General features: G+C 37.3%; 1 protein-coding gene across 1 annotated transcript; it reads left to right on the plus strand.

Moving 5' to 3' along the window:
- Nucleotides 1-5370: 5370 nt before the first annotated feature.
- On the plus strand, nucleotides 5371-27948 carry igfn1.4 (immunoglobulin like and fibronectin type III domain containing 1, tandem duplicate 4). The gene is made up of 23 exons (XM_028575519.1): nucleotides 5371-5445; nucleotides 10667-10757; nucleotides 13274-13396; nucleotides 13831-13970; nucleotides 15534-15633; nucleotides 15871-15952; nucleotides 16041-16233; nucleotides 16394-16507; nucleotides 17265-17433; nucleotides 17624-17896; nucleotides 18094-18327; nucleotides 18645-18704; nucleotides 22791-22906; nucleotides 23153-23294; nucleotides 23387-23680; nucleotides 23817-24119; nucleotides 24453-24632; nucleotides 24787-24915; nucleotides 25025-25104; nucleotides 25299-25491; nucleotides 26115-26411; nucleotides 27234-27560; nucleotides 27654-27948. Exons 2-23 carry the CDS (start codon nucleotides 10712-10714, stop codon nucleotides 27656-27658), a joined length of 3600 nt encoding a protein of 1199 aa, XP_028431320.1. The 5' UTR covers nucleotides 5371-5445; nucleotides 10667-10711; the 3' UTR covers nucleotides 27659-27948.

The raw sequence follows: 27948 nt of genomic DNA on the forward strand, positions 1-27948 counted from the left end.
ATTGGCCACTAGGGGGCGCTACAAGTACAAAAAGTTTATATCTCATGAACGGCTCACCGATTTTTACAAAATTTTGAGGGTACCATCTAGGGCCACTCCTGAGGCCACCCCTACAGTGGGGTACTGATTCGTCAAAGTGGGCGTGGCCTATGGGACCCAGGTTTGGATTCACCACTTACACTAATGTGAGCAACTTCAAATTTTCCGCAATATCACACAATACCAACTTTTTCGAACTCGAAATTCGAAATTTTTGATCTAGCTACCAAACACAAACTTTAGAATATCTCAGCCAAATGAAATGCTATCAGCAAAAAACTTTCCCAACATCAACATCCCACTGCAATGCTCTGTACCAAATTTGGTGAAAATCTGCCACTATATGGCGCCATAATCAACGTTTATGTGTTTTGGCCGATAACTCAATGCATGCAAATGGGCCATTTGCGATTGCAAGTTCTCTGCCGTAGTAATTGCTATCGACATAAAACTTGTGACGCTTGTTCGGCATGCCGCTCTGAGGCTCTGTACCAAATTTGGTGAAGATTGGCCATTAGGGTGCGCTATAGTCAACGTAGACCAGTTTTGGCCCTTTTACTCAATGTTAATGGGATATTTGCAACGGCAATGTACCGCAGACCTTGCGGTTCACACTTCTCGATATTTCCTGACGCTTGGCTCCCCACCGTTATGCTTTGGGTCCCACTTTCACGCGCTCCCTGTGTCGTCGGGGGCGACTCGCACTGGGAGGGTTGGACCCCATCATAACTGATGCAGTTCTAGTTTTGATATTGTTTCACATTGATTACGTTCTAAAGCACAAATAAATTACCATCAAACACTCAAGAGACTTTTGTGAAGACAGATGCTCTTTTCTCCTCTTCTGCATTTTATTCATTGCAGCAATAAACAAGGAAGTAGGCTACTCTAGTATCGATTTATGACCATTATAGGACGAACGGAGAACATTTCTCTTTGTTTATTGTCATTAAAAGTAAAGTTAGGTTTTGTTGTCCGCTTCCCGACTCACTTTAACAGAGAAAGAGAGTGGTCTGCGCGAGACAGCCCCAAAGTGAACTCCACGCTGCGGGCGCGTGTGTGTCTTGGGCAAGAGAGAAAGAGGAAGAGAGGGAGAGAGGGAGAGAGAGGGAGGGGAACTCAGAGTCAACTTTGGAGAACGGGCGGGGGATCTTCTATGCTAATTTAAAGGCTGCTGCTCTGCACTTGTGTACTAATATCGCAAGACACTTTTACCTCAACGAGAAATCTCTTCACGTTTAATCTCGTCACACCTCTAATAGGCACTGCAGAGCTTTGAGCTAAATGCTAACACCATCATGCGAGAGAGTTTCTACACTCTGAATGACAATGTGCTATACGCAGATTTTAAGAAGGTTGACCATAGCAGTTTAGCATGTTAACACAAAGTACAGCTAAGGCTGATGGGGAATGCCATTAGTTTTACATACAAATCAAAATGTTAACCTAATGATGGTGCTGGATGAAAAGTTGTCTATACCAAATTTAAATGCAATCCATGTGATTGTTGCCATTTCACTCAGAACCACATTTCAACCAAATTTCATTTCAGTACATCAAATTGTTGCCAAGTCATTTCGTTTAAAAAAAATGTAAACATCATGGTGGCAATCTATCTTAAAGGTTGTTTCAGTCTGGACCAAAGTGTCAGACCAACAGACCGATGTTCATAGATCCACACCTCTAGTGCAGCTAACAAACAAACAACCACAAAAGCATGTCCTGGCTACTAGGGCTGAACGATTAATTGCATTTGCAATAATATCGCGATATGTTAAAGCGTGATTTCCTATTTGCAAAGGCTGCAATTTGGTCACGACTTGCGAGAGCAAATCAGACTGCACTCTGCAGAGAAAGCATCAACTTGGCACACCAACACTACGCCATACCTTGAGCTGATTTCTGTCATTCAAACAACTCTGAGTTGTAGTTTAAAACTTTTACAGACATTTTAATAAAATGAAGGGTTTTATTCGGGCTCGAGTCCATACATGCAGTTAATCGATACAGGCACGCAGAATTGAAGGCTTGGTTGGCAACGATTAGCTCTGATTAGCGGTTAGCTCCGTTATAAAGATATGGAGTGGAGGAGCTGCCACTGAGAGGGGTAACAACCAGACTCTGATAAATGACATTAGGGGAGCTTTCACAGCAGCATGGCCGCGGTGTTTCAACGGTTTTATTAGTACAGTTAATCCCACGGCAAGAACACCAGCAACTAACGTAACGATAGCCTCTCTGAACAAGTGCAACGTTGACGCTGTCATGGACACGGCACGCAACTTCAGAGGGGGAGGGGCTGGAGACAGCTCCTCTCTGTGCACTGAAAAAAAAAAAAAAAAAAACACTGTTTTGTGTGTGTGTGTATATATATATATATATATATATATATATATATATATATATATATATATATATATATATATACACACACTATATTTTTACTTATTTAACTGTATAGTAAAGTTCAAAGACAGTGTTTAAAAAGTGTTATCCACATGTTTACATATGTTTATTATAGTAAATAATTGCATAATCTAAATACTAAGTGTGGTAAAGCCACATATTTGTTTTTAAATTTCTGCAATCTGCACTTTAGTTTGAGTGATTTGTTTCTGACTTTCATATGAATGTTTACACCAGGCTTGGTCAGTGCTCAATATACTACTGTGATTGAAGTAGTTAAATAAAAATTGGTTAGATTATTTTCAAAAAATCGTTCAGCCCTACTGGCTACAATTTCTGTTCCAAAATGTCAATAAACAGACTCAGGCACTGGCCATGTCTCGGCCCATATTAATCATTGTCTTCAGGTACAATCAAACCATTCATCATTCTGTAACACCAAACACCATTACGTAACTTCACATACACCGCTTGCGCTTTGCCAACTGTCGCATGGCTTCAAATTTCTCTTTTACTGCGAGCAAGTGTTTGCAATGCTTTCAGAGGACATTATGGAAAGTCGTCAGTGATTAAAAAAAGTCATGTGCATGACTAAGTGCAACCGTGCAAACAACTGAGCTTCTTCCTGCATTAAGTCCTAGGACATACTAATATCAGTGGCCACATGCCATCCTGTTATTTTAGACACAACTCTTTACTGGGAGTTTATAGAACTAGGCTTTGACATTTAAAAGCCACTAACCACATGCCAATAGTATTTCACAATTCCTTGTAGTGATACACTTAGAAAAAACATTACACATATTGGCTGATTTGATCATACTGGACTGTACAAAATAGGTTTCCTTTAATCAGACAAATGAAAAGACATCTTCCTTTTGACAACATAGAAACCTGAATGCTGTACATGATTTTTCACCACTTAGCCAGAAAATATTACACTTTTAGTGTAGTTTAATTATGTTATGTTTTGCAGGACAGAATTCAAAGCTCCTGACTTGTGACCTTTTGTAATAAATGCCTAGAAGAATGGCAAGCCTCTCATATCAGCTTCACATGCCTGAGAACAGTCATAGTTTCTACAGCCACGCATCCGCTTTTATTACACTGCTTGAAATATCCACACACACATAATCGTGCTCAAACTAAGCATTGCTCTGTTGTTACTAAGACCACAATAACTGAGTTGTGGTTTAAAGTGCCAGCAACCCAGACTCCATGAGGAATCTGAATGACTTCTGTAAGTTAATATCTTCAAGGTGAATTGTGTGTACAACATATACATTATTGAAAAGTACTTCTCCATGACATTTCACATTTTTAAAATTACTAGCAAAAAAAATCCAAGTTCATTTGAAGATTATTTTCTTTTTCTTATCATGCAGCTCTGACCCAGCAATGCTGCATTGTCTGTTAAGTGTATAATTGACTGGTGGTGTTGATTTCCTAGAAACACTGGTATCGCTGTGGCTTTTATTCAGAATGAAATTTATGCAATGTTTGATGCTCTGTGCTTAAGCACTTTTGCTAAATACTCATAAATCGTATTACCTGTGAATCCAGCCTGCAAACATAGTAAAAAAGTAGATCTAGCCGGTAGCAGTGAAGTAACAACAAAACTGTTCCTTCCAATTTTTTTCCTTAATAATGTTGACAAATCAAAGCAGATTTACAGGTAAAATATAAAGAGGAAACACAATAGCTGCCTTTAAGCCTGATGTGCTCATATATTTACACAAGACCGGCATCACATTATTTTGTTTCAGCCATCTATTAAAACAACAATCATCTCACAGCTGGTCATATCTACCAAGCTAATACAATTGGGACTGTGCAGCCATGTGGTTAATTAAGCGCAAATTAAATACTAGTGGATCTGCAACCTGTCTATTGTAGATATAGAGCATGTGATGTAATGTGTTAGCATTCGTTTTCCTCCATTCAGTATAATGCCGACAGTTAGACTAGTCTTTTTTTAGAATACCTTAAGAAAATATATGAGAAAGCCTTTTTCTGAGCCAATTTTACATTTACATTAGTTTCAGATAAACCATGGTCCTTGTGCCTAATACTAACTCCCTAATACTGCCTTTATTACATAACTGATTTTTGTTGGCCATCGCCTAGAATAAGAGGGTAGACAGTAGACTCCTGCTTTGTTTTTAGTGAAGGCTCACCAAAATGATTTTTTGTTTGATTTGATTTGATAGATTTGAGGACAGATTTGTTCACTGTCAGTCCCAAGACAAGTCTGTGGCACACAATTTAGGAGATCACACTTCTTGAAGGATCCACACTGTTTTCATGTATTATAGTAACTGTTGCATGCAGAGACTTCTATATACCTCTTTCAGGCCCCTAACCCCTAACCCCTAAGACACCAATAAACACATTGTATTTTTAGTTGATGTTAACAGGAGTCATTAGTGCATCTAAATATTGACATGTTTTGTACTCATAATTTCATAAGAGTGTCATCACGAACATACTTGGCTGTCAACACACAGCTCTTGTTCTTACTTTCAGCTCCACAGTATTGCCACAATGAAGTGTGACAATACTGACTGACATAACTAATAGACATAAATAGACCAGCCAAAATAAAGACACAATCCCTAGTTGCATGGGACTAGTATTACCAGTAGACCTCATGCGATTAAGAATTAAGAATGGGCTAAAATCCATTTTTCAAATGGAAAATGTATATCCTTCAAACCACTAAAGAGAAAGCTCATGCATTTATCAGCAGAAGCCAAAGCCATGGCCATCCCACCGTGAGGCTTGGCTTCCCCCCCCTCCCACTTGCTGGAGGTTGTGATTTATGCCAAAAACAAAAAAGCAATCCCCTTTCTTGGCAGGGACCGTGTCTGACAACGTGGGAGCTTGTCACAGAGTCATTGGCATTCCACTAAGGATTTAATAGCTTAAAGACCAAGGAGGCAACACTCAAATATCATACAGGGAAGCAGCAGCACTCAAGAGGATCACAGGAGTACTGAGGTAAGTTCATCATTCATCTTACATACAGCACCACTCTTAGATGGAGGTGTTGAGTATTTAGAGCTGGCTAAAGTCTTTAACACTGAACTAATCCTGTGGCAGATTTACTCTTAAGTCCAAAGATAACACTGAGTTAATGTAGCTAACTGTGAAAAGTGTTTGCCAGTAAACACAACTGAGTATGCCTAAGTGTTCTCATATGTACAGCACAGTACTTTTAGTTATTTTTAGTTTTCCATCATTCACATTATTAAAAAGCTTACATGTAGTAGAATGGTTTCCAGATTTTGCTGCCCAAATGGTTACTCAAATGTATACTTTTAAAAATGCTGTATTTCTGCCAGGTATAAACTTTGTGCAAAATTATATCAGGAGTCAAAAGGTTATCTAAGTAATTTAATACAGTTTAGAAATGCAAAAATCTGCTAATGTATACTTACACTAGCAACAGTGGCTTCTTACCACAGTTCAAATGAATTGCTCCTATATTTCCGTGGCCACTTTTCTTGCAAGTTTAATGTTATTAATATTTATAATTCAATCTATATGTTCCGTGACACAGTTTGTTAGATAATTAACATTTAAGCTATTTAAAAACCATTAACGACAACATTACCTTTGACGACTTCATTGCTGTTTTTTCTCCGACAGCTTAAAAGTCTACTTTTTAGAAACATCCTTCTTTTATTAAACTCCAAGCATTAATTTTTTATATTTACCATAACATTGCCCAGTTCCAGCTTCATACTGTTTCTCCAATTATTGAAAAAGATACATTGCAATCCATAAAATCTCTCCGTAACTGAGGCAAAAAGAGAGCTTGGTAATTTCCCAAATTAAGTAAACCTGCCACTCTCAGCTGCAAATGCTTAGCATCAACGCCAACCCCGTAGATAGCCACAGGCTTTTTTAACAAGCCCTTAGTAGTGTCTAGCTTTTAATCATTTTTATGATGCTCTCATGAGTCCCGTGCTGTATTTCAGCACTGGTCACATAAGCAGCTGGTAGGTTAACAGCAACATGGGCCACATGTAACCCATAAAAAAAAACCTTACATGAAGGAGGCTTTTCATAGAGGGCCATGTCCGAAGCCAGTCTTAAAACTAAAGAGCAGCTCAACATGTTTGTTGAGTGCAAAAAAAAATCATTTTCAACTTCTCACAATCAGCATTTTAAGAGTGCAATGTTTGTTAAACAAAAATCTAGTTCAGTAGCATGCACATTGTAGTCATGTGAAGTGCTTAACATATTTACTAGTCACGATTCTCCAAATCCATGATTTGATTTGACTTTCGATTTTAAACTCAAGATTTGATTCAATTTTCAAATGAAACATTTTTCTTTTTTGTAAATGACGGCTATGCCATTGTTAGACTATGGAGTCTTGATACGTAAAGGTCAAAAGATCACTGGTTTAATGTCCTGACTATTGTCGTTTACATTTTGAAATTCTTCTTTAAAAAGATAGGCTACATGGTATCAGGTGTGATATAACCGCCATATTTTTTTGGGAATGTACTGCATTACACTAAGTTTATATAAATTGTAATAACAATAAAAAAATACTGAAAGAATCGCCGATCCTGCTTTTCATTTTCAATTTAGAATTGAAATCGTGACACCCAGTTACAGCATTATAGCACAACACTTACAGTAACACTTTAAAAAGTTAAATTATTTAGACACTGATTAAGTTGCTGTATTGACAAAGTTAGGTGCAAATTGAATACTATGACATGTCAAGTGTTGGGTTGTAATAAAGATCAATTTTATATATATTGGAGTGGAGGAGCTGCTATATATATATATATATATATATATGGTGATCTACAGTGTTCAAAATTGCTTTACTGAGCAGTTTTAACCACATTACGACTCACCATTAGGACTCACTCGTAATGTCAACAGTGATTTACAAGCATATTAAGATGTCTGAGATGGGATGTTCACAGTTTTATGTGGCATGTGACATATCATATGACAATCCAGTTTTCTCATCTTCCAACAGACGTGGTTCATCAACGCCCAAGAATATCACGCGCCTATACTGGGTGGTGTTAGATGTGTACAAATATTATACGTGAGATAGGTCAAACATGTCAGGAATAAAAGTTCAATGTGTCTACTTTATTAACACTGTGGCAACAGTTTTCTAGAACATGAATTAATGCAAAAATAAACGTCATATGATTGTTTTTTTCAGGTTTATTTTATTTTAATAGTATTAGTCAATAAAAGGCGCATTTATCATAAACCTGTTGCTCCTTATTCAAATAACTGACCTTATTTTGGTTTAACTTAATTATTCAGTATTAAGTTTGGAAATAACACTTGAAGGTACCTCATGGCAAGAAGCTGCAGTAGCATATCAGCGACTATTACAGAATAGAGCTCTAAAGGCAGTGAAGTCAGTAGGTCAGTTGGTCATATAGCTACTCAGTTAGCCTGTGATAGTGTGTATGATCAGAAGATCTGTTAGTCTAACTGGTCTTGTGACCAGGGATAATTACAGCTAAGAGCTACAAAGTTCAGACAGCATCAGCAATATTTAGTTTTAGGAAACTAATTTCCCCAATCAATGTCTCACATTAACTCTCAGCAATGCACCTGGACTCAGTCTGCAATGGGATTGTTTTAATTAACTTTCAATCAAATAGTTACAAATATACAATATGTCTGTGTGTGGTGCTTATGTTAACAGTGGGTGCAGATTACAATCAATATTTGGAAACATGAGCATTTCTCCACCAAAGCTATATACCAAAGACCAAACAGAGGTTACAGGGAACACCAGGAAGGTTTTGCAGCTGTACCAGAAACCTACTGTAGTTCCAGGCAATGATCTGCCTGGTGTCACAGTCACCCTAATTACAAAACTAACATTTTAACACACTGTGATTAAGAGTCATGCAATGGAATATGGCTTGGAAAAGATGAGATTTCAAGCAATTTAATGCTGCTAAATCACCCAGTTTGTTTCTCTCACTATTACCTGGTTTTGGGGGTCTACTAAATTGATTGATAGTGTTTTCATGAGCATCTCTGCCTCATGTTGATCTGGCTTGCGTATGCATTTTAAATAAAATGATTTTTTTTTATTTTTAATACTATTTTTAACACCTGTTTGCAGGATGATTAGTGATTAGGTTATGTATCTATTTGTGGTTATGTAAGATTAGTAACAGTAATATGCCGAAGGTGAAAAAAAGTCAACTTTGTTTTAGCCACAATGGTAAATTCATATATTGATGTAAAACCACCTCTTCCAATGTATTTCATAAATAAAATACCTGTCTAGAAGGAAGAGGGCCAATTCAGGATTGGTTTTGAATAGGAGTGTAAAAAAAAATCGATACACTTGAGTATTGCGATATTTTATTTAGAAATACTGTATAGATTTTTTTTTTTTTTTCTACGTGCAAAAACATTCATGTAGGACAGTGGTTCACGTTTATGTTGTGTTTAAACCCCCTACCACTAGATGGCTATGCTGAGACGCACCACAAGTGTCCTTGCCTAACAAAACAGTGCCTAGCAGTGCCTGACTTTTTGCTAGATGCTAACAATGTAGCTATGGCTGAACTTTGGCCTACTTTAGCATATAAACATTTGCTCACTAAGAACCTGTGAACCACAATCCCAAACTGGCAGTTTGATTGTCTGTGTACTGAATTGTTTACCTAAAGTAAACTTATTTGACTTTTATGCACATCATGTCTTTAAATATTAGTTTTTCTAAAATTATACTTTAAAAAAATCCCAATATATCGCCTTACGCACAGTATCAAAATATATTGCAATATATTGAATCGTGACCCATGTATCGTGATACGTATCGTATCGCGAGCTTTTTTTTTTTTTTTTCTCGCTTTGCTGATGCTGCCCCAGAATCAGCCATAACCCCAAAATGTAACATCGAAAAATCAATTCTCAAAGGAAAAATCTCCTCCTGCTCTGACTAACATATTACTTTACTACAAAAATTTGTCTGGGAAATGTAAACAAAGGCTCTTCGGTCTGTGTGCCCTAGCCAATCTTCTCACTGATAGCCTTCTTTGCTAATGTAGGTCATATACAGTAGAGGCATCAGTATTCAATTGAGACTTTCATAACCAGTAAATACCCCTTGTAGCTGCTTTAATATACATGTTATATGCTATGATATAATTGGCTTTCTAAACAAATATTAACATGTCTGGAAATCTCATTAAGCTCCAGCAACACTGAGGTCATTACAATTGATGTTCCATCAGGCTATTTTTGCAGAGTGAAATATGTCATCCTAAGTTTAGCAACCATGTGAGTAATCAAAGCTTGCTATGTATGTACTAGTAGAGATCCCTGCTGTGACTGGATCTGACAGATCATAAAATAAAAATGTTAATTTAATTAGCATGAAATCATTTGAACATCACGCCTGCATGCTGCATCTTAAAGTGACAACATAAACCCTTGAATAATAAAAATTAATGCCTGGTAAGAAATTACATCATGAGGTTGATGAAATTCTACACTCCAGTTCTAATGTTAAGAGGATTTTAATTTTGTGGATTGTGAGAACACTCAGCATACAGCTAGCAGCTGCATGGCGTGCAGCCACAGATGATCATGTTTGGAATCTTTTACTCTATGCTGAGTCTCCAGTTGAATCATGGCCATAAGTAATGTTTTTCAGTTTACTAGCCAAATAGCGTTTACTTGTTTTTAATTTTGTAATGTGCATACCTGTTTTTGGAGAAGCTGTACCTTTCTTATATTTAAATGAGTCCCTCCAGGAATGTGTGATTATTCAAAACAACAATTAACACAATTTGAACTAATCCTAGCGTTACCCAAAGTGGTTTACCATTTTTCTATTATCTTCACAATATCTCAACATACATGGAGAAGAGTACCAGCCAAACTGCACATTTCTGCATTAAATGATCCAATAAAGAATCAGTGTAGGTCAAATCCAATCACACCTCACAAAGTCTTAAGTTGTTCAATGTCAAAGGAACTTTCTTGCCATCAGTTGAGGCTTTCAGGCAGGGCTTCTTCTGCTTTACTGAATCTTTAAACAAATAAAATTTCTTCCAATGATAATATGGCAAAAAAAAAAAAAAAAAAAAACACGTCGAAGCTAACAGTGAATCATTCATTGTTTTCAGAAAAGAAATAAGCAAATAATTTTGCAGAGCCATACATACTGTACTTAAATGCTTTCCATTATCTATTGCAGTTGGGGAAATTTTGCTGAATCCATCCAGGAATCAAAGGACTCAAGATGTTTAGAAAATCAAAAGTGACGGAGGGGACAGCCACTGGCCAAGGTACGCACTGAAGTGTTTTCTACAGGCGGAATGTCCAATATCAAGTTTACTTTTGTTCTTTTCCCTCCAAACTCTGAAGATAAATTAGAGACAAAGAGGTGATAAAGTAGTTTCAATAAGTTTCATCTCTTGACAGACTCTGACAAGATGACACATTTTCAGATCAGAGTCTTGAATTAAAACAGAATTGATAGAATGAGGTTGGCAAGGATATCTATGTGTGGATATATTTTAAGCAAATTGTGACTCTATCTATGAACTGTTTGAATTTTGTGTGTATTTCTATGTCTGTCAGATGCTTTAAATAGTCAATTACTTGCTATTTAGACATCAGCTGCCTTCCCTTGTGATACTACTTAAATCAGGCTGACTTTTTTCAGAAAGTTCAAGGCTGTAATTTGTCCATTAGCAACCATGTTTAGACTTTACAAGGTACATGGTCTACTAAAGGCCAACAGGAGCTCATAAAATAGGTACATTGCAGAGTGATTATAACACTGTACACTGAGGAGCAGAGGCATATTTTTTGCATTGATGTGTTACAGTACACTTTTTTCATTGCATACTGCTGCAACCTGACATGGACAGATGCTTACAACTTTACAGTACCTGTACTGCACCAAATGCTACTCTACAGTAGTTTTTTTTCTTCTATTTCCTGTCCCTCATTTTTATTATTAAAGGTGCAATATGTAATATTGACAGCTAGTGTTTAAAATAGTTACTGCAGTACAAATTCAAAATACTGGAGAGAGTCGTCTCCTCCGTCCCCTCTTCCCCAGACTCGAAGTTCACGGAGGTTGCCAGGCTGAGACCGCAGCATCCATAGTCTCGCTTTGTCAGACCCTTCTCCAAAGCACGCTGAAGGAGCATCCACAACAATGTTGCTAGACGCTTGTCTCACATAGCCAGACATTACTTCACAGCACAGCAGAGTAGCTATCGTTAGATGCTGGCTATATTGACAGACATAGAAGCCCGTGCTTACGCGGAGCTCTGTACCCAAACTGACAGAACCGCTAAAAACACAACAACCTCGCCGTCCTCTCCACCCAACGGACATGCACACTTCCTAGGATTATAATTACGCTAGGAACCGCTAAAAATAACACTACCTTGCAGTCCTCTCCACCCGACTGAACACACTTTATTGGCTTAGAATTATTGCAACAATCGCTAAACACACTGCAAACTCACGGCCCTCTCTTCCCGATTTACTGCCCCCCTCTCTTGGCTTAAAATAGCTCACAGTTGTCGGCTACGGGCGCTGAACAGGCTACACATTGTAAACAGCCGTGGCCCGCTTGCCTGGTCCTCCGGTAACGTTAGCAGTTAGCAGGGTTTGCATGGCAGTGTTAGCCAGGACCAGTCGGGATCACTTTTCTGGCTTTGTCTCAATTTGTTTTTGCGAGTAACCAACTTGGTACACATAATTCAATGTGAGTACACAAATGTTGAAATGACATAAAATGCCCGTCCCTTGTAGCCGTGATAAATTAGCTTGAAGGAAATTAGCCAACTCAGTGTCCTTTTGGGCTCTAAGCTGTCTCCATCTTTCAAATACATTTCCAATATTTACCCAGGGTTTGTTACGTCTCTGGTCACGCAACTATTAGAAATATGCTGCTTTTTTTAGGTCGGGCAGAATTTATCTCTGTTGATCCCGTTCGTTTGTTTGCTGCTTTCATGGCTGTACTAACGTTACAGCTGTAGCGCGCTGGGTTTATGTTTTTACAGGTATATCTGGCAACCCGGCCTGGCTGTCAAACTGGGCGATTGATAACAACACATAGGCCAAAACACAAACAGAAATTCCGTCATGGAACCGAAATTTGAAAAGGAGAAACTACTGGCATTAGCATTGTTGTCAGAAAAGATAGTATTTCAACTTAGCATGTTTCCTTAATATCTGATGAAGAATTGGGGTCATTTTTTGATTTAAATGTAAATATATTACATATTGAACCTTTAAGTCTAATCCATAATTCAAATGTTTATACCATGCTGACATGTGTGTTCCTTATCAGATCCTGATGCAGAGAATGGTAAAGAAGGTAGGCTTAGCAGACAGCAGAGAAGCCGTCATCAGCTACATTTTCCCCCCAGTGACTGCACACAAAGGCATGGAGTACTGATATGCAATGGGTGTATTAATATATTGTATGAACGTACACATATTTTGTGCGTAGATATGTAGGTGCATCACTACATATCTGTTCTCAGGTTGAATATTAGGCATGAATTCCAAAGAAGAAAGGTTAACAGGATAAAGTAATGTAAAGAAATGTAAATGTATTGAACAATACATTTACAATAGATGAGAGCTTTCTACAATTATAAGTAACTTATAAAGTGAGTAACATTAAACATTCTAATACATTGTGTATTAGAATGTGTTTCGGCATGGTTTATGAGGGTGATTTGATCACAAAACAGATTTTGAGGGGTATGATCATGGTTCTCTTTTGAAATGTCAAATGTGTTGTCACTGACATTTCATTTTCCAATACCGACAGTGGGGATCAAGAAAAAATCTAGGGTCCCCGGGGTGATGATTACACAGTTTATCGAGACGCTGCCAGAGGGAAAGAGCCATCCAGACTTTACCCGCAAGCCAATTGCTTTGACCATCCAAGAGGGTAGGATTGATAGCATAAGAATCATTTTAAACGTTAATATCACTAAATATTCCAAGGCGGAATTTCCATGATTCTGCATAATGGATCCATGACTTTTGTGCTGCCATTCAACACCCAGACTCCTGTGACAGTCAGATAAAATTAAACACATACTGACTTTAATTTAAAACCAGGAAAAGTCATAAGATTATCAAAAATCAATGTTGGTATCATTTTGTTAAAGACAAATTTTCCACGATTTGCATTAGCAATGTACATAACTGATGTTATGCAAGCATCATGCATTTTACAGTATGCCATTAGAGTAAACATTACATTCAATAATCATGCAAAATAACATAGAAATATTTAAATACACATATTTGCATCTGTTTCTTCGGTTTCCAATAAAAAGAATATGAGGTGACCTTGACTGTCTTTTTGTTATTTTACAGGTAAATTTGCTTTTTTCAAAGCAATTGTCACTGGAGACCCACAGCCAACTGTAACATGGAGCAGAAATAATGGAGATGTGTCTGATACGTCAAGATATCAAACCAAATATGATCCCACTTCCAATGAGCATACATTTGAGGCAAGTGATACAGGCTACCAAATCGCAGTGATACTATAGCAACATGCTGATGTGTAAAGGAGCTGTAAAAATAGCACAGAGAAAAATAGTCAGAGAAAGAAAGACAAAAAAAGGAGAAGCTATTTGATGGCATCAATGCCATCCAGTCTTCTGACCCATCAGTTTGCTCGGCCACTTACATTTTCTACAATAAGGGGATTTCACTCATCCTGAGAGGAGCATGCTCAACACTCCAGTCAGTTTTATAAAATGGACTGGTCACTTCCACCCACATATCCTGTCAACTCACAGCTGTTAGAAATTGAAACTGTCAAATAAAAGACACATCAGGAGGCCATCTACCAATCAAGCAGAAAGAAAAGCCTGTAACTGCAAGATGTCACAAAGGGATACGTATCTTTATATCCCTATTCATTGCATACTGTATAGCAGTAATTCACAACCAGGATTACGACCCTAGTGGGAGCAGTTGCCAGGGGGTACAGGGAAAGATTGTGGAGTAGCTCAGCTAATTTGAAAAACAAAATAGAAATTATGATTTGGTTAAAAAAAAAAATAAACTATATTCACACTTTTGCATTTAGGGAAAAAATAAACACATGAATAGGATTGCTGGTGTTTCCTATTTGAAATAACCAATAAACTAGCTATATAAGGCCAACTACATAAGCAGCCCATCAACCTGAGTGAGTTCACCTGATAACCTATAGCAAATGCATAAAAACTACTTAGGATTGGAATATGAGGAATTAACAGGTAATGTTATTTGAGCTAATCAGATGGGGCTGAGTGGGTATATAAAACACTGAGGTTGTCAAAAGTACTAAAATACTTCAATTAGGGCTGCACGATATCAGGGAAAATAGGATATGCGATAACATTGTTGAATAATGCAATAACAATATTACTTGCAATAAATAAACAAATGTTAAAGTGTGCTCAGTTCTGCATTTCTGCTTCTTTCATTATTTTGCTAAAATACAACAAATTGCTTGTTGAATTTAAAACAAAAGGAAATCATTTTCAACATTTTTTATTGAACAAATTGAACATTGAATTAAATATAAAAGGCACCACTTAAAAAAACACAACAGTTCCATTTTAAAGTGCAGTTTTTTGCAATATGTAGCAGCCTTTGGCCACGTGTTTGTTTAAAAAACAATATATTGTGCAGCCCTAACTTCAATACTTTTTCGATACCACATATTTTTAAACGGTGACAAAGAAACAACAGAACTTAATAATCCTGCTTCCCTGAAGTCACCCGTGTGGCAACATTTTGCCTTCTAAAAGTGACTTTTTCTTTACTAGCACTGTGTGCAGGTTTGTTTATCCATTTTTTCTTCCAAATACTTTTTTTTCCTTTGTGCCGTGGTATTGAAAGAAGTATTGGATTAAAAAAAACAAAATTCTAGTATTATATCAACGTTTGAAATTCTGATATTGTGACAACCTCATGACACTCAAGACAAAAAAGTTTGGAAACCACTGCTATACAATATAAAACTTATTGACAAGCAAACTTCTTCACCCATTATATTTAGTATGTCTTATATCTTCCAGATGCCAAATGTTAAGTCAGATCAAGCAGATACCTATAAATGCTTTGCCAAAAATGAATATGGACAAGCCGTGGTCACAGTTGTCCTGAATGTGATTGAAGGTAAGAACTGTCTGCTTGCTATGGATATGACACATAATATCATGCAGATATATTTAATTTATCAAGCATTCTCCCAAATCTACTTCAAATTGAGTACACTTGGATCCAAATTTGACATTTACTACTTCATACCCTTGAGTGTATTTACACTCATTCCAGTACATATCACTCCTTCTTGTATGTTGTTTAATTATGTGATTGTACTAATAATGTGAGTACTCTCTTTTCTGCTTTCAGTTGGTTTTAAAAAGAACAAAGCCCAGCAACAAGCAGCTGAAGCCACCGGTGGGGATTTTAAGACTGTACTAAAAAGAAAAAGGTGGGTTTGTGTTACGTGTGTTGTAATCTTCTGTGTTCCAGAGATTACTGTGGTTCTTCCACTAAATGATCCCTACATTAAATTACAGTAAGATCCGTCCCAAATCTGAGGAACCTGTAAGAAAAGAGGGTGAGATTGATCCTAGGTTCTGGGAGCTCTTACTTAGTGCTGACAAGAAAGACTATGAGAAAATCTGTACAGAGTTTGGAGTGACTGACTTTCGCTGGATGTTAAAGAAACTTAATGAAATGAAGAAAGAAAGAGAAGAAGAACAAGCTCAGGTTTGTCATTTGTGATATAAATAAATATAAAAATAATATTGAGGTTTGAAGCTACTTAGATACATAAAAAAAGGCAATTCCATAATTATTAACTAGTAATTACAAAATAAGCTAAAGCTGTGTTCTGCTTGATATTTATTTATTATTCTGTTTGTCCCAGTTCATCAAAAACCTGTCTAACCTGAAACCTATTGAGGTCAAAGCAGATGGTACTGCTTCCTTTGAGATTGAAATGGACCTTATTGAACCAAGCAGCTCCATATTCATATACAAGGTTAGTGTAAAAACAACATGATAACTTGCCTAGCAGCCCTACAACATAATAGGTAAAGGACGTTACCAAAAAAGAATAACAAGGAGTCCTACAATTTGTAGTCACTGTTCCATTATCTTTATTGTAACGGTTATTGCCACTGTTCATCATATCCCCAACCGGCACCGTCAGACACCGCCTACCAAGAGCCTGGGTCTGCCGAGGTTTCTTCCTAAAAGGGAGTTTTTCCACTGTCGCACTGCTTGCTCTTGGAGGCATTACTAGAATTGTTGGGTCTTTGTAAATTATAGAGTGTGATCTAGACCTACTCTATCTGTAAAGTGTCTCGAGATAACTCTTGCTATGATTTGATACTATAAATATAATTGAATTGAATAATTCTCGAGGGACCCTGATTGTTAATTCATTAATTTAACTGCAATTAAAGTTTAAAGTTTATTAGTTGTTGTTTTTGATTACTTTAAAGATGCGTCAATATATCTTGCAATCGAATCAGGGCTGGATGGACGGAGAGATGGACCAACATTATTGGGCCCATCTATTATTAGTATACATTATATACTAGAGCTTATGGCTATGAGTTTGAAAATGTTTGATGAAGTCCTGTTATGATGCTTTTCATTTTCAACAAGGGACGTCACCCGACATCGCTTAGAGCACCTTCATATGAGTGTTGTGCTATTTTCTTGCAGCTATGTTTTGCAGGCACAATTTGAAGTATCCCAAAAGGAAATTACATTGTATATTCCCTCCACAGGATGGTGTAATGGTTCCATATACAAAGGAACTGGGAGAAAAAATGAAGCATAGCCTCAACCGAGTGGGGAAAAAGTATATTTTCAGTTTGAGGGACCTCATGCCTGATGATGCTGGACTGTACCAGCTGGATGTAGAGGATGTGAATATATTTTCCACTGAATTTAAAAGTAAGTTTTACACTTGCACACAAAACAAATTAGTATCCCTAATTAAAGCAATGGAAGACAATTTTTTGATGCTCAACACAAAATACCCCTAATTAAAATAAAAAAACAACAACTTTGTTTTTTATAATGATCATTCATGCAGATGTAACAAACCATTTTAATCTAAAATGCATTGCCTGTTATGTTTCAGTCCCTATGGTGGATTTCCTGGTGAAAATTCAGGAAGTGAAGGCAGTAGAGAGAGAAGATGCTGTTTTTGAGTGTGTCCTGTCAAATCCCTTCTCCAAGATTTTGTGGTTTGGCAAGAATTTGCCGCTGGAACAAAATGATAAATATGACATCGAGGTTTCAGAAGACAAGCTCATTCACAGGCTGGTGGTCAAAGACTGCATGATAGTAGACAAAGGCATTTATTCCTGCTGTGCAGGAATAAAATCTTGCAATGCATGGCTTGTCGTTGAAGGTAAGATTTTATATTTCACATAAAACACTTAAATGATCAGATTCAGTAATAGTTAAGATAGTATTTTTAGATCATTTGTAATGGAATAATAACAAAAAGAACAAGATGCCAGATACAAATTACCAATTATTGCTTTTATATCACCATACAGCATTTTTAGGTGCACGCTATATCTATTTTCTTTTTCTCCAATTCAGCTGATAAAGATGCAGGCAAGGGCAAAAAATCGGTAAGAAAAACAACAAGGGCAGGAGGATCTGGGATGGATCTGCAGAAGGTTGCCCAAGAGCAGCAAGGAAAATTAGAGAAACAGAGAGAGGAAAGAAAAGAACAGATTAAAGCTGCTGCAGCAGCTGCACCTCCACCTGAAACCCCTCCAGCTCCTGCACCCACGGAGGCTGAACCTAAGGCACCGAAAGACCCTGAGCCAAGTAAGAATGCCGACCACACACAACAAGGAAGCCATATTGAAAACTCCTGAATTTTAGTTTAGGCTAATACTAATGTGATCATCAAAACTGTAATTGTTTACATAAATATGTATGTATGTGGTTATGTCATTACTTTTTTTTTTTCAACATCTTATGAAACCATGGGCAGCAACAGTATAGTTGGATTTCATTAAGTCCAAATAATTTCAGAAACTGCAATGGTTTGGGGGAAAGTTCACAATTTCAATAATGGGAACAGTTGTTGTATCCATTTGCTTATTATAATTGCTGTGATCATTTGTTTTAATGGTTGATAGAAATCGAAAACAAACCAGAAGCAGTGGCAGATACACCCGCTGTGGAGGTAGTAAGCACTGGTAAGAAACATAAAAACATCATGGATCAAAAATGTTGTTTCTCCCTCCGCTGGGGTCACTGTAATGTTTCATTTTATGTTGTCAGCTCATTATGTGATTGTCTGCCTCTTTATGGTCAGGTTTTGCTTAATAGTATTTAGCTCATTTAGATTGACTGATAAAATCGATATTCTTAGGATGGCTAAGCAGACAGGTTACCATGCTTCTACACAGCCATGTACTGTGGTCTGCATCTTGCAGACTGATTAAATGTCACTTTTGTGTTTTAGTAGTAGATACCTTGTCCTGAAAAATGCTCATCATTAATTATTGCAACATGGAAATTAATAAATGAAGATCATTTACACCTGTCCACAACTTACTTTCTAAAATTTCATCATATTTACTAATTAAGGATCATCAACCGGTTAGGTACCAGTGGTGGAAAAAGTATTCAGATCCTTTACTTAAGTAAAAGTACAAATACCACACTGTAAAAATACATTGTTATAAGTAAAAGTCATGCATTAAAATTGTTACTTAAGTCAAAGTATAAGTATCATCAGGAAAATGTACTTAAAATATAAAAAGTAAAAGTACTCAATGCAGAAAAATCCTCACATTTTAGAAACTGGAAACAATCAAAACATTTCTTTCAATCAACTAAGTGTTTAATCGATCTCTTTTCAATTTCTGCTATAATTGTAGGCAAATATATTTTGGGTAGTTTAATTCATATTAAAACATATTTTATGAACTACATGTGTTTTGTGTGGAAAAATCTTAATCTGTAAAGTAACTAAAGATGTCAGATTAATGTAGTGGAGTAAAAAGTACAATATTTATCTCTAAAATGTAGTGGAGTCGAAGTAGAAAGTGGCATGAAAAGAAAAGACTCAAGTGAAGTACAAGTACCTCACAATTGTACTTAAGTACAGTACTTTAATAAATGTACTTAGTTACATTCCACCCCTGTTAGTTACAAAGAAATCTAGGCACCATACCAGTGCCTCTGCATGTCTTAGCCCATTTTATACATATCAAACTATTTTTCAAAGCATGCTGTAGCTTTAAAGATTTTTATGATTGTGTTCCTACCTTTAAAAATGCAGACACTCATTAACTTCACTGCCATATGGAGGTCATCGTGCAGAGATTTTAAACATGCCTGTGCTAGCTAATCCGTCTCAGTATTATGTCTAGGTATTATGTTAATGCTAGTATAGCTTTAGTGTCTTTGCATGTGCAGACTGGCTGGAACAGTTAATAATACAGACATGATCTTTACATTTATTAACTTTCTAAATTAAGGTCTCTACTACACATAAATTAGGGATGCACCGATACCGATGCCAGTATCGGGTATCAGTCCGATGCCGTGCGCATGTACTTGTATTTTTAGCTGTAAAAAAATAACTACGCTCTTGCCCAATGCATGATTGCACTTGATGACCAGCCATTGTCAGTCGTTAATAATACTGGGTTTCAACGTCTTCTCAGTGTACTGGAGCCGAAAGACTCCCAGCCGTCACCACATCACAGAAACCGTGTTTCCAAAGCTGCTTTGTGAAAAAGCACATCAGCAGCCTGTTGCCCGTAAACTTCACCACTGATATTTGGAGTAGCGGTGTTAGCCCAATGTCTTCGTCAGCTTAATAATAATAAAAGCGATATTTTAATCTGCTCTGTCTGCATGCAGTTTCTACACAGTGCTGTTTTAACAACCACAGTGCTACTCTGTAAATAGCAATTTCTTTTCACAAACAGGCTGAAACGAAAGCTCTCTGTGTGTAGTCTAACTGTTTTAACTGTTAACTGTTTGCCACAGGTCTTTACATTTAGACAAAATCTTGTGAATTTTGTTGCTGGCGTAAACAAACTATCCTCAGTAAATCCACATGGGTACTTAATATGCACGTGAATGACATCATCGGACTTTGCATTCTTCATTCTTTCTAAACTTCACTCAGTATTTTGATATTAGGAATTATATGATTTATTTTATTGACACTAGCCCGGGGAAACATCCAGGCCCAGGCACTGAGCTTTGACTAGAAAAAAGGCATGGTACTTTGAAAATACTGCTTTGTTCTAATTGACAACAATATCAGAGAAGGCCAAAATCATCTCTGTGTCTGAAAACACCCTCGGACCCCAGAGGGATCATTATTATATCGGTACTGTACCCAAATGTAAGTACTTGTACTTGATCTTAAAAAAAGTGGTATTGGTACATCCCTAAAACGTTCACCTGGTAGAGCGCCCCCATGTACAGAGGCCCTTTGCTGCATGTCACTCCCCCTCTCTCTCCCCTTCCATGTCTAAGCTGTCCTCTCAAATAATGGCCTAAAAATGCAGCATGCTTTTTCAACAGAAAAGTTTAAACTACTGAAAATGCATTAGCACATTTATCCCTTCTCCCTCACTGAGCATTTTAGAATATATGAATATGATAATATGGAGGTGCCTCGAACCGTATTCCATCCTCCACCACTGCTGATTTCAAAACTATAACTAGCCAACGCAGCTTGTCAGCTTGTCAGCTTGTCAGCTTGTCAGTCAACGGTTAATGATCGGTTATTTAATTTTATTGTGCTTTCTTTTGGAAGGCTGGCTGCCAAAAATCGCCACTTACTTACTAGCTTACTAGCTAATTAATTAGCCTGAGGTAAACGATAACTATCAGTAAACAGAAGTGACGTGGTGGCTGGCGTCTGGTGTGTGTGCCAGTGTTTGTGTGTGTGTGTGTTGGCCGCCCCCCAAAGCTCCGACCTGCAGACAGCATATGAACAGAAAAAAGTAGCTGCACCTTCGCCAAAATGAAAACTGAAAAACAGAACTATTTTAGTACAAACATTTACTCGCCATGTGACAGATACATAGATATAATTTAGTAATTATATATTATTTAATATATAGTGTTTAATAAATAATTGTTAAATGTAGTACAGAGTCTGTAGTCTATTGCACAAACAGAAAATGCACAAACTAACTAAGACTATAACTCTTTCTAAGAAAACGTTTCACAAGTCATCAAATTCATTAACGCAGATTAACAGGTACAAATCTAAAATGTTTTATTAAAATATTTTCATACTGTCTGTGATCGCTGATAGGTCATTCAGACAAAACATCAACAGCACCAGCTGGAGACTCAGAAGGCGGTAAGAGAGACGGTGGAGCATTTGAGGAAGTAATTTACTAAATCAAGTTGATGAAAGGCTTGATCCACCACTTGCAGATGCAGGAGGCGTTATGCCACATATTGTATACTGAAAATGAATAATAACACATATTGAAAGACTAATAATAATAATAATAAAAAAATTGCATTAGTAACACAATAGTTCTAAAATGAACGGATCAATATCTAAACAAATTACTTATTCACTAAAACATCTTAGTTCTGTAAATTAACCATAGCTTCCCAAAAGTAAAATGCTAATTCATGAATGAGGTGTGAAATAATGACTTGCATGTGGAAACACCATTTTTAATATAATACTGATACAAAGACCCACACTGTTCTAACTTGCTAATGTCTTCTTAGAAAGTCTTGTGAGCTCACTGGGTTTCTGGTAACAAGGTTTGGAAATATTTATTTGCTGCTTGTCATTGTGTTTGCTTTTGATGTCATCACTGTGCTTTGTAATGTGTGTTTATCATAAACTTTTTAACCAGATCAGACTTATCTGATTGTTGAACCGCGCACTATATTAGTTGTTCGAATGTGCACCACATTTATTTAAAAACAAATATAATTTATAGTTGTAGTTTAAGTTATGATTATACTTCGTAATTCCTCACTTTTTACAGTGGTAGAATTCACACACTTCAAAGTATATAGTGTCATTAGCCTTTTTCTTTATGGAAAGCACAACTATGAACATATATATATATATATATAAGAAAACATTGATATTGATGAACGATTTACGGTACCTACTTCATCTCAACAAGCACATTAATGAGTAGAGATTAGAATTATATGTGTAGGTAATTAATTTTTTTATTTTTTATTTTATCAAGCACACATATAGTGCTAAACTGAAAGCTGCTGCACATAAATTTGCAAAGTGAAGAGTAATATTGGTGTATGTTTCCCAGAGCCTCAAATTACCTGTGGACTCTCTGATGTTTATGCTCTTCGTGGAAATCCGGCTAAATTAGTGGTGAAGATGAGCATGGACTGCGACGGTACCTGGTTCAAAGATGGAGAGCAGGTAAGGACCATGAATTAACATACATATTACATACTTACAATATGGCCATTTTACAAATTGGAAATTCTCATTTAGAGCCAATTGTGAGTAAAGAAAGGGTAAGAAAAGGATTCATTCCTATATTTTCAGCATTAGAAATGACGTGATGAATAGCGTGATAGCAAATAGTCTTGTGTATTTGGATGGGATTTCTTTTTTTTTAACATAACACAAACGGTTTAACGTTCTCCCTTTCACATTTGCTAGTTAACCTCGGGTGCTAGAATCCCCATAACCAAAAATGGAACCTCTCACAAGCTGACTATTCAAAGCTGCGGAGATGACGACTCTGGGCTTTATCGTTTTGTATCGGGGGATAATAGTACACAAGGAAAGATCACTGTTGGAGGTAAAATTGGCTCCCCTCTTTGTAGAACATACTGCATGTCAAGTGTCTCTTTATTTTATGCATTAAACTGAATTACACTTTGTGTTTCATAGGCGTACCTGAATTTGACCCAGACGATCTTCACAAGTTCTCCAAACCTGTGATTGTAAGAGTGGGCCAGAACGCCGCTTTTAAGATGCCCTTTCCTCCTCAGGAGTCTTTGGTGGTCAGTTGGTTCAAGGACGGCACTGAGATCAAAGACGGCGGAGGAGTTAAAATCGTGAGGGAGCCCGGTCACAGCCGGCTGCTGCTCAGAGACTGCCTGCGGACAGACACAGGGGAAATAAAGATCCAACTCAAAAACCCATTTGGAGTTGTGGAGGCCACATCTAAGCTTATAGTGCTTGGTACGAAAAATGAGATGAACTTTCTAGAATAAGTTTACCCCTACATTCACAGCCACGTTCAAACATAAAAGCAACTTTCACCTTACTAAGCATCACATTTATATTACATTTGTAACTGAACACGTTTTTGAAACAGATCGGCCAGGTCCACCGGAGGGTCCAGTGGAGACTGTTGAAACCACCTCATCTATAATTGAGATTAAATGGAACCCTCCCAACGATGACGGCGGCTCCGCTGTCACCAACTATATTATAGAACGGCAGCAGGTAGGACAGAGTCTGTGGACTAAACTTGGGGATGTCTCGGCTGACAAGACCTCCTTCAGAGACAGGAATGTGACTCATGGAAAGAAATACAACTACCGCATCTACGCAGAAAACCCTGAGGGCCTCAGCGACACCCTGGAGACAGCTGATAGCATTATGGCTGGCATAATGAGTGAGTGTAGAAAAAAGAAGTCTCATTTAGCATTCCTCAGCAAATCCCATGTTAACTTCCCTCGGGTTGTGATAAATGAAAATGCCTCTGGATAGTTTTGTGATTGCTTCAAATTGTTTATCACCGGAACCATTTAGTCACTGTAGAAAGTCCGCCTTTTATCATTGCTGTAATAATTGCTCTATCTCCAACAGGAATAGTTGGCAACATCCTGCAGTGATACCTTGATTTATTCCATGTCTTTACAGTAATTGCTTCTCAATTATTAATAATGAGATTACTTGATTAATTGTCATTATGCTTTTATCAATAACTTTGCTTGTCATTGCTTAGTACTCTCGGGTCCACCTGGTGCACCCACATTGGTGAGTGCCTCTAAGACCTGCATCAAGCTGACCTGGACCCCCCCAGAGGACGACAGAGGAGTACCGATCATTGGTTACCAAGTGGAGAAACGAAAGAAAGACACAAATCAGTGGATTGCCCTGAATGCAGTGAATGAACCTATTGAGGGTTTGTCAAAAACACACACACACACACACACACACACACACACACACACACACACACACACACACACACACACAAACATTATTGTTCTGATGTAAGGTAATTTGCTTCATTGTATTATTATTATTTTTTACAATGTAATGCATATTATTTTCAGATGTGAACTATGCAGTTAAAGATGTCACTGAGGGAGCAGAGTATGAGTTCAGGGTTTCAGCAATCAATGAGTCAGGATCAGGAGACCCAAGCCCTCCCTCTGAAATGGTGTGTGCAAAGAATCCCAACAGTAAGTAGTTTACTTCCTTTGTGGTGCATATTAATTATTGATTTGTTTTGTTATCCAGAGCAATGTTTGTTCCCTGTCTGCATTTCATGTTGTATGTGTTTTCTTCAAGTGAGACCTTGTTTTAAAGACCCAGAGGACTTCATTGTTGTCAGAGCAGGAAATTCTGTACGTGTCAAAATTTGCTATGAGGTATGAATAAGCCTAACATCTGGTATGTATATTGAGCCCTTCTTCCATGGTGTGATTCCTAAATCTTTTCAAGTCAGTTCTTCCCCCCACCTTTCCAGCCATGTCATATTCTTGAGTGATGAGCTTACTACGGTGTGACATGACTGCATAGGACTCACACTTTATCACATTTATATATATATATATATCTCCAGGCTGAACCTCCACCTCAGATCACTTGGCTGAAGGATGATGAGCCAATATCCCCATGGGTTAATGTCATCAACACAGAGGGAATGTCTCAGCTTGTTATTCCCTCATCAAAGCGCTCAGACTCTGCCATTTACACTATCAAAGCCAAAAACTCTGTGGGTGAAGCCTCTTTTGACATTGAGGTTAGAGTCACAGGTAAGGCCAAATTATGAAAGCGCAGAAAAGTTGTGATATTTTTGTACTGAAACTACTCTTGCCAATTATGTTGTGCTGATATTACCTGCATGTTAGTTTAACAATCCTAGGGTCTTTAAATGAAAAAGGAATTTGTCAGAATTGGGGAATTAATTTAATTGCTTGCATTGTGTTCCTCTGGCCAGAGAAGAAAATCATTAATATAGACACTCAACAACATTATTTGGCTAATATTTAGCCAAGTAAACACCAATGACACACACAGACACACACACACACACAGACACACACACACAGACACACACACACACACACGTATTGGCAACCGAATGTCAAACCCTAATTAACAGTGAACAACTTCTAAATGGAATGAGAAACATAATTCTTACTGTGTAACATGCAGTAATAAGATACGATTAACGTACTGTATAACAGCTGTCAAATGCAAATGTAATCCTGACAAAAACCCATAGAGAAATGAAATGCCTCTCGAGTGTGGTAAGATTATAGAAGGTTTCAAAGCAGCTACATTACAGAAATGTATGCTCCCAAAAAAAAGGTTGTCAATTATTTTTTTTCCTCTCCTAGTAACATAGTCTGCATCTTATCATATTTGTCGCTAGATGAACCCAAGACTCCAGGGCCAGTGGAGATTGAGCAAACAGTCCACGGCAAAGTGGTGATATCATGGGCTCCTTCTCCGGACCAGGAGCTCGACGACCGCCTGTACTATGTGGTGTCTCAACACGACTCCAACACCAGAGTGTGGAAGACTGTAGCGGACCGCCTCTTCACTAACACATACACAGCCAACAACATCCTTCCTGGGAGACAGTACCTTTTCCAGATCTACGCCAAGAATGATATGGGCCTCTCAGATCCATCTCAGTCACCTACATGGGGCATCAACAATAACAGAGGTGGGGGATTATCGTTTTCCCAGTTCAGTTATATTTTTGATTATGCTATTACAGTAAACCAAACCTAAATAAATAAATACATAAATAAAGATGCCTATGAAATACATCGTGAAATAAATAAAGATATATAAAAATATATATATATAAACGTAAATATAAATATATAAATGAGGCAATATAGTTAAATAAATATAAATTAATAGGTTTTTATTTTAAAAAGTGTTTCTCAAATGAATGAGTCCACAGGGAAATGTCATTACAAATATTGAAGGGATACATTGCCATGAATTTTGTAGAGATATTGATCGTCAAGTTGAGTCTTCTGGGCCCCAGAAGATTAACCCTTTTCCTGCAAGTCTAGGTTTTCAATTATCCAGTGAAATATCACCACATCTACCATACTATATAGATTGGGGGAACATTTAGTACAGACATTAATGGTTCCTAGACATTATCCTGATGACTTTGGTCGTAAACACATTTTATTCTTGCACCATCATCAGGTCAAAATTAGTTTTTGTCCAATAGTTTGACTAAATACCTTAAAAAAATACTGACATTCCCATCAGCCTCAGCTTTACTTTTGACTTGTGACTACGTGACCATGATGAAAACGTTATACCTGCTTAACATACGCACGTTGGTATAGTCACTGTATACATATTGCTAGGTTAACATTAGTCTTGTTTTACATCTTTTTCTCCAAACTCCAAACTCCAAAGTGCAATTACAATAATGTATCTTTGACATCTAAAATTTGATAGGATTATCATGTGATTTAAATGATTTCAATCCTTTTTCTCTTTGATTTTTCCCATTAAGTTCCAATATCTTCACATGGAGTTAATTCATCAGATATCTGCTTTGAGAGGCCTCCATCCATCTTGGTCCCTCTGAAAGTCCACACGCCGCCTAAAGGTTACCAACTCTACATGACATGTGCTGTCCGAGGATGCCCTACGCCCACTGTATCCTGGTACCTGAATGACATCTGCATCAACTCAGACAACAACTATTATATCACCAACTCATTTGGTGTGTGCTCCATGTTCATTCTTAGAGTCCGATCAATAGACAGTGGTGACTATAAAGTTGTTGCAGTCAACCCTCTGGGAAAGGCAGAGTGTTCTACTAAACTTATTGTTAGAGGTAAGGTTTAACTTGGAGTATGAAGACTGTCAGAATAACCCGTTTTGGTTTATGTGTTTACTGATTATTTTTCTCCCCACTTTTTCTCCACAGACTGAAACGGCATGGAGGCTTTACGCAGCTTTTCCTCTTACTGAGATATTCTGAACAATAAGGAGGTGGAATGTTTTGTTTTACTGCATAGACTGCATTGAAATGTAAAGTGCTGGTAAAATCATCTACAATGGTCTAAATACTAACTAATTTAATTTATTTGAAATGTGACTGATTTCCAATTGTTACCCTGTCATCAGAAATAACAATTTAGCATGAGTGAAGTGAAAAACCAGAGCACAAAGACATTTGTCAAACTTACTATTCTAGCAACTGCAATAAATTGACAAATTGA

Source organism: Perca flavescens, chromosome 4 (assembly GCF_004354835.1).
Source record: "Perca flavescens isolate YP-PL-M2 chromosome 4, PFLA_1.0, whole genome shotgun sequence".
NCBI lineage: Eukaryota > Metazoa > Chordata > Actinopteri > Perciformes > Percidae > Perca > Perca flavescens.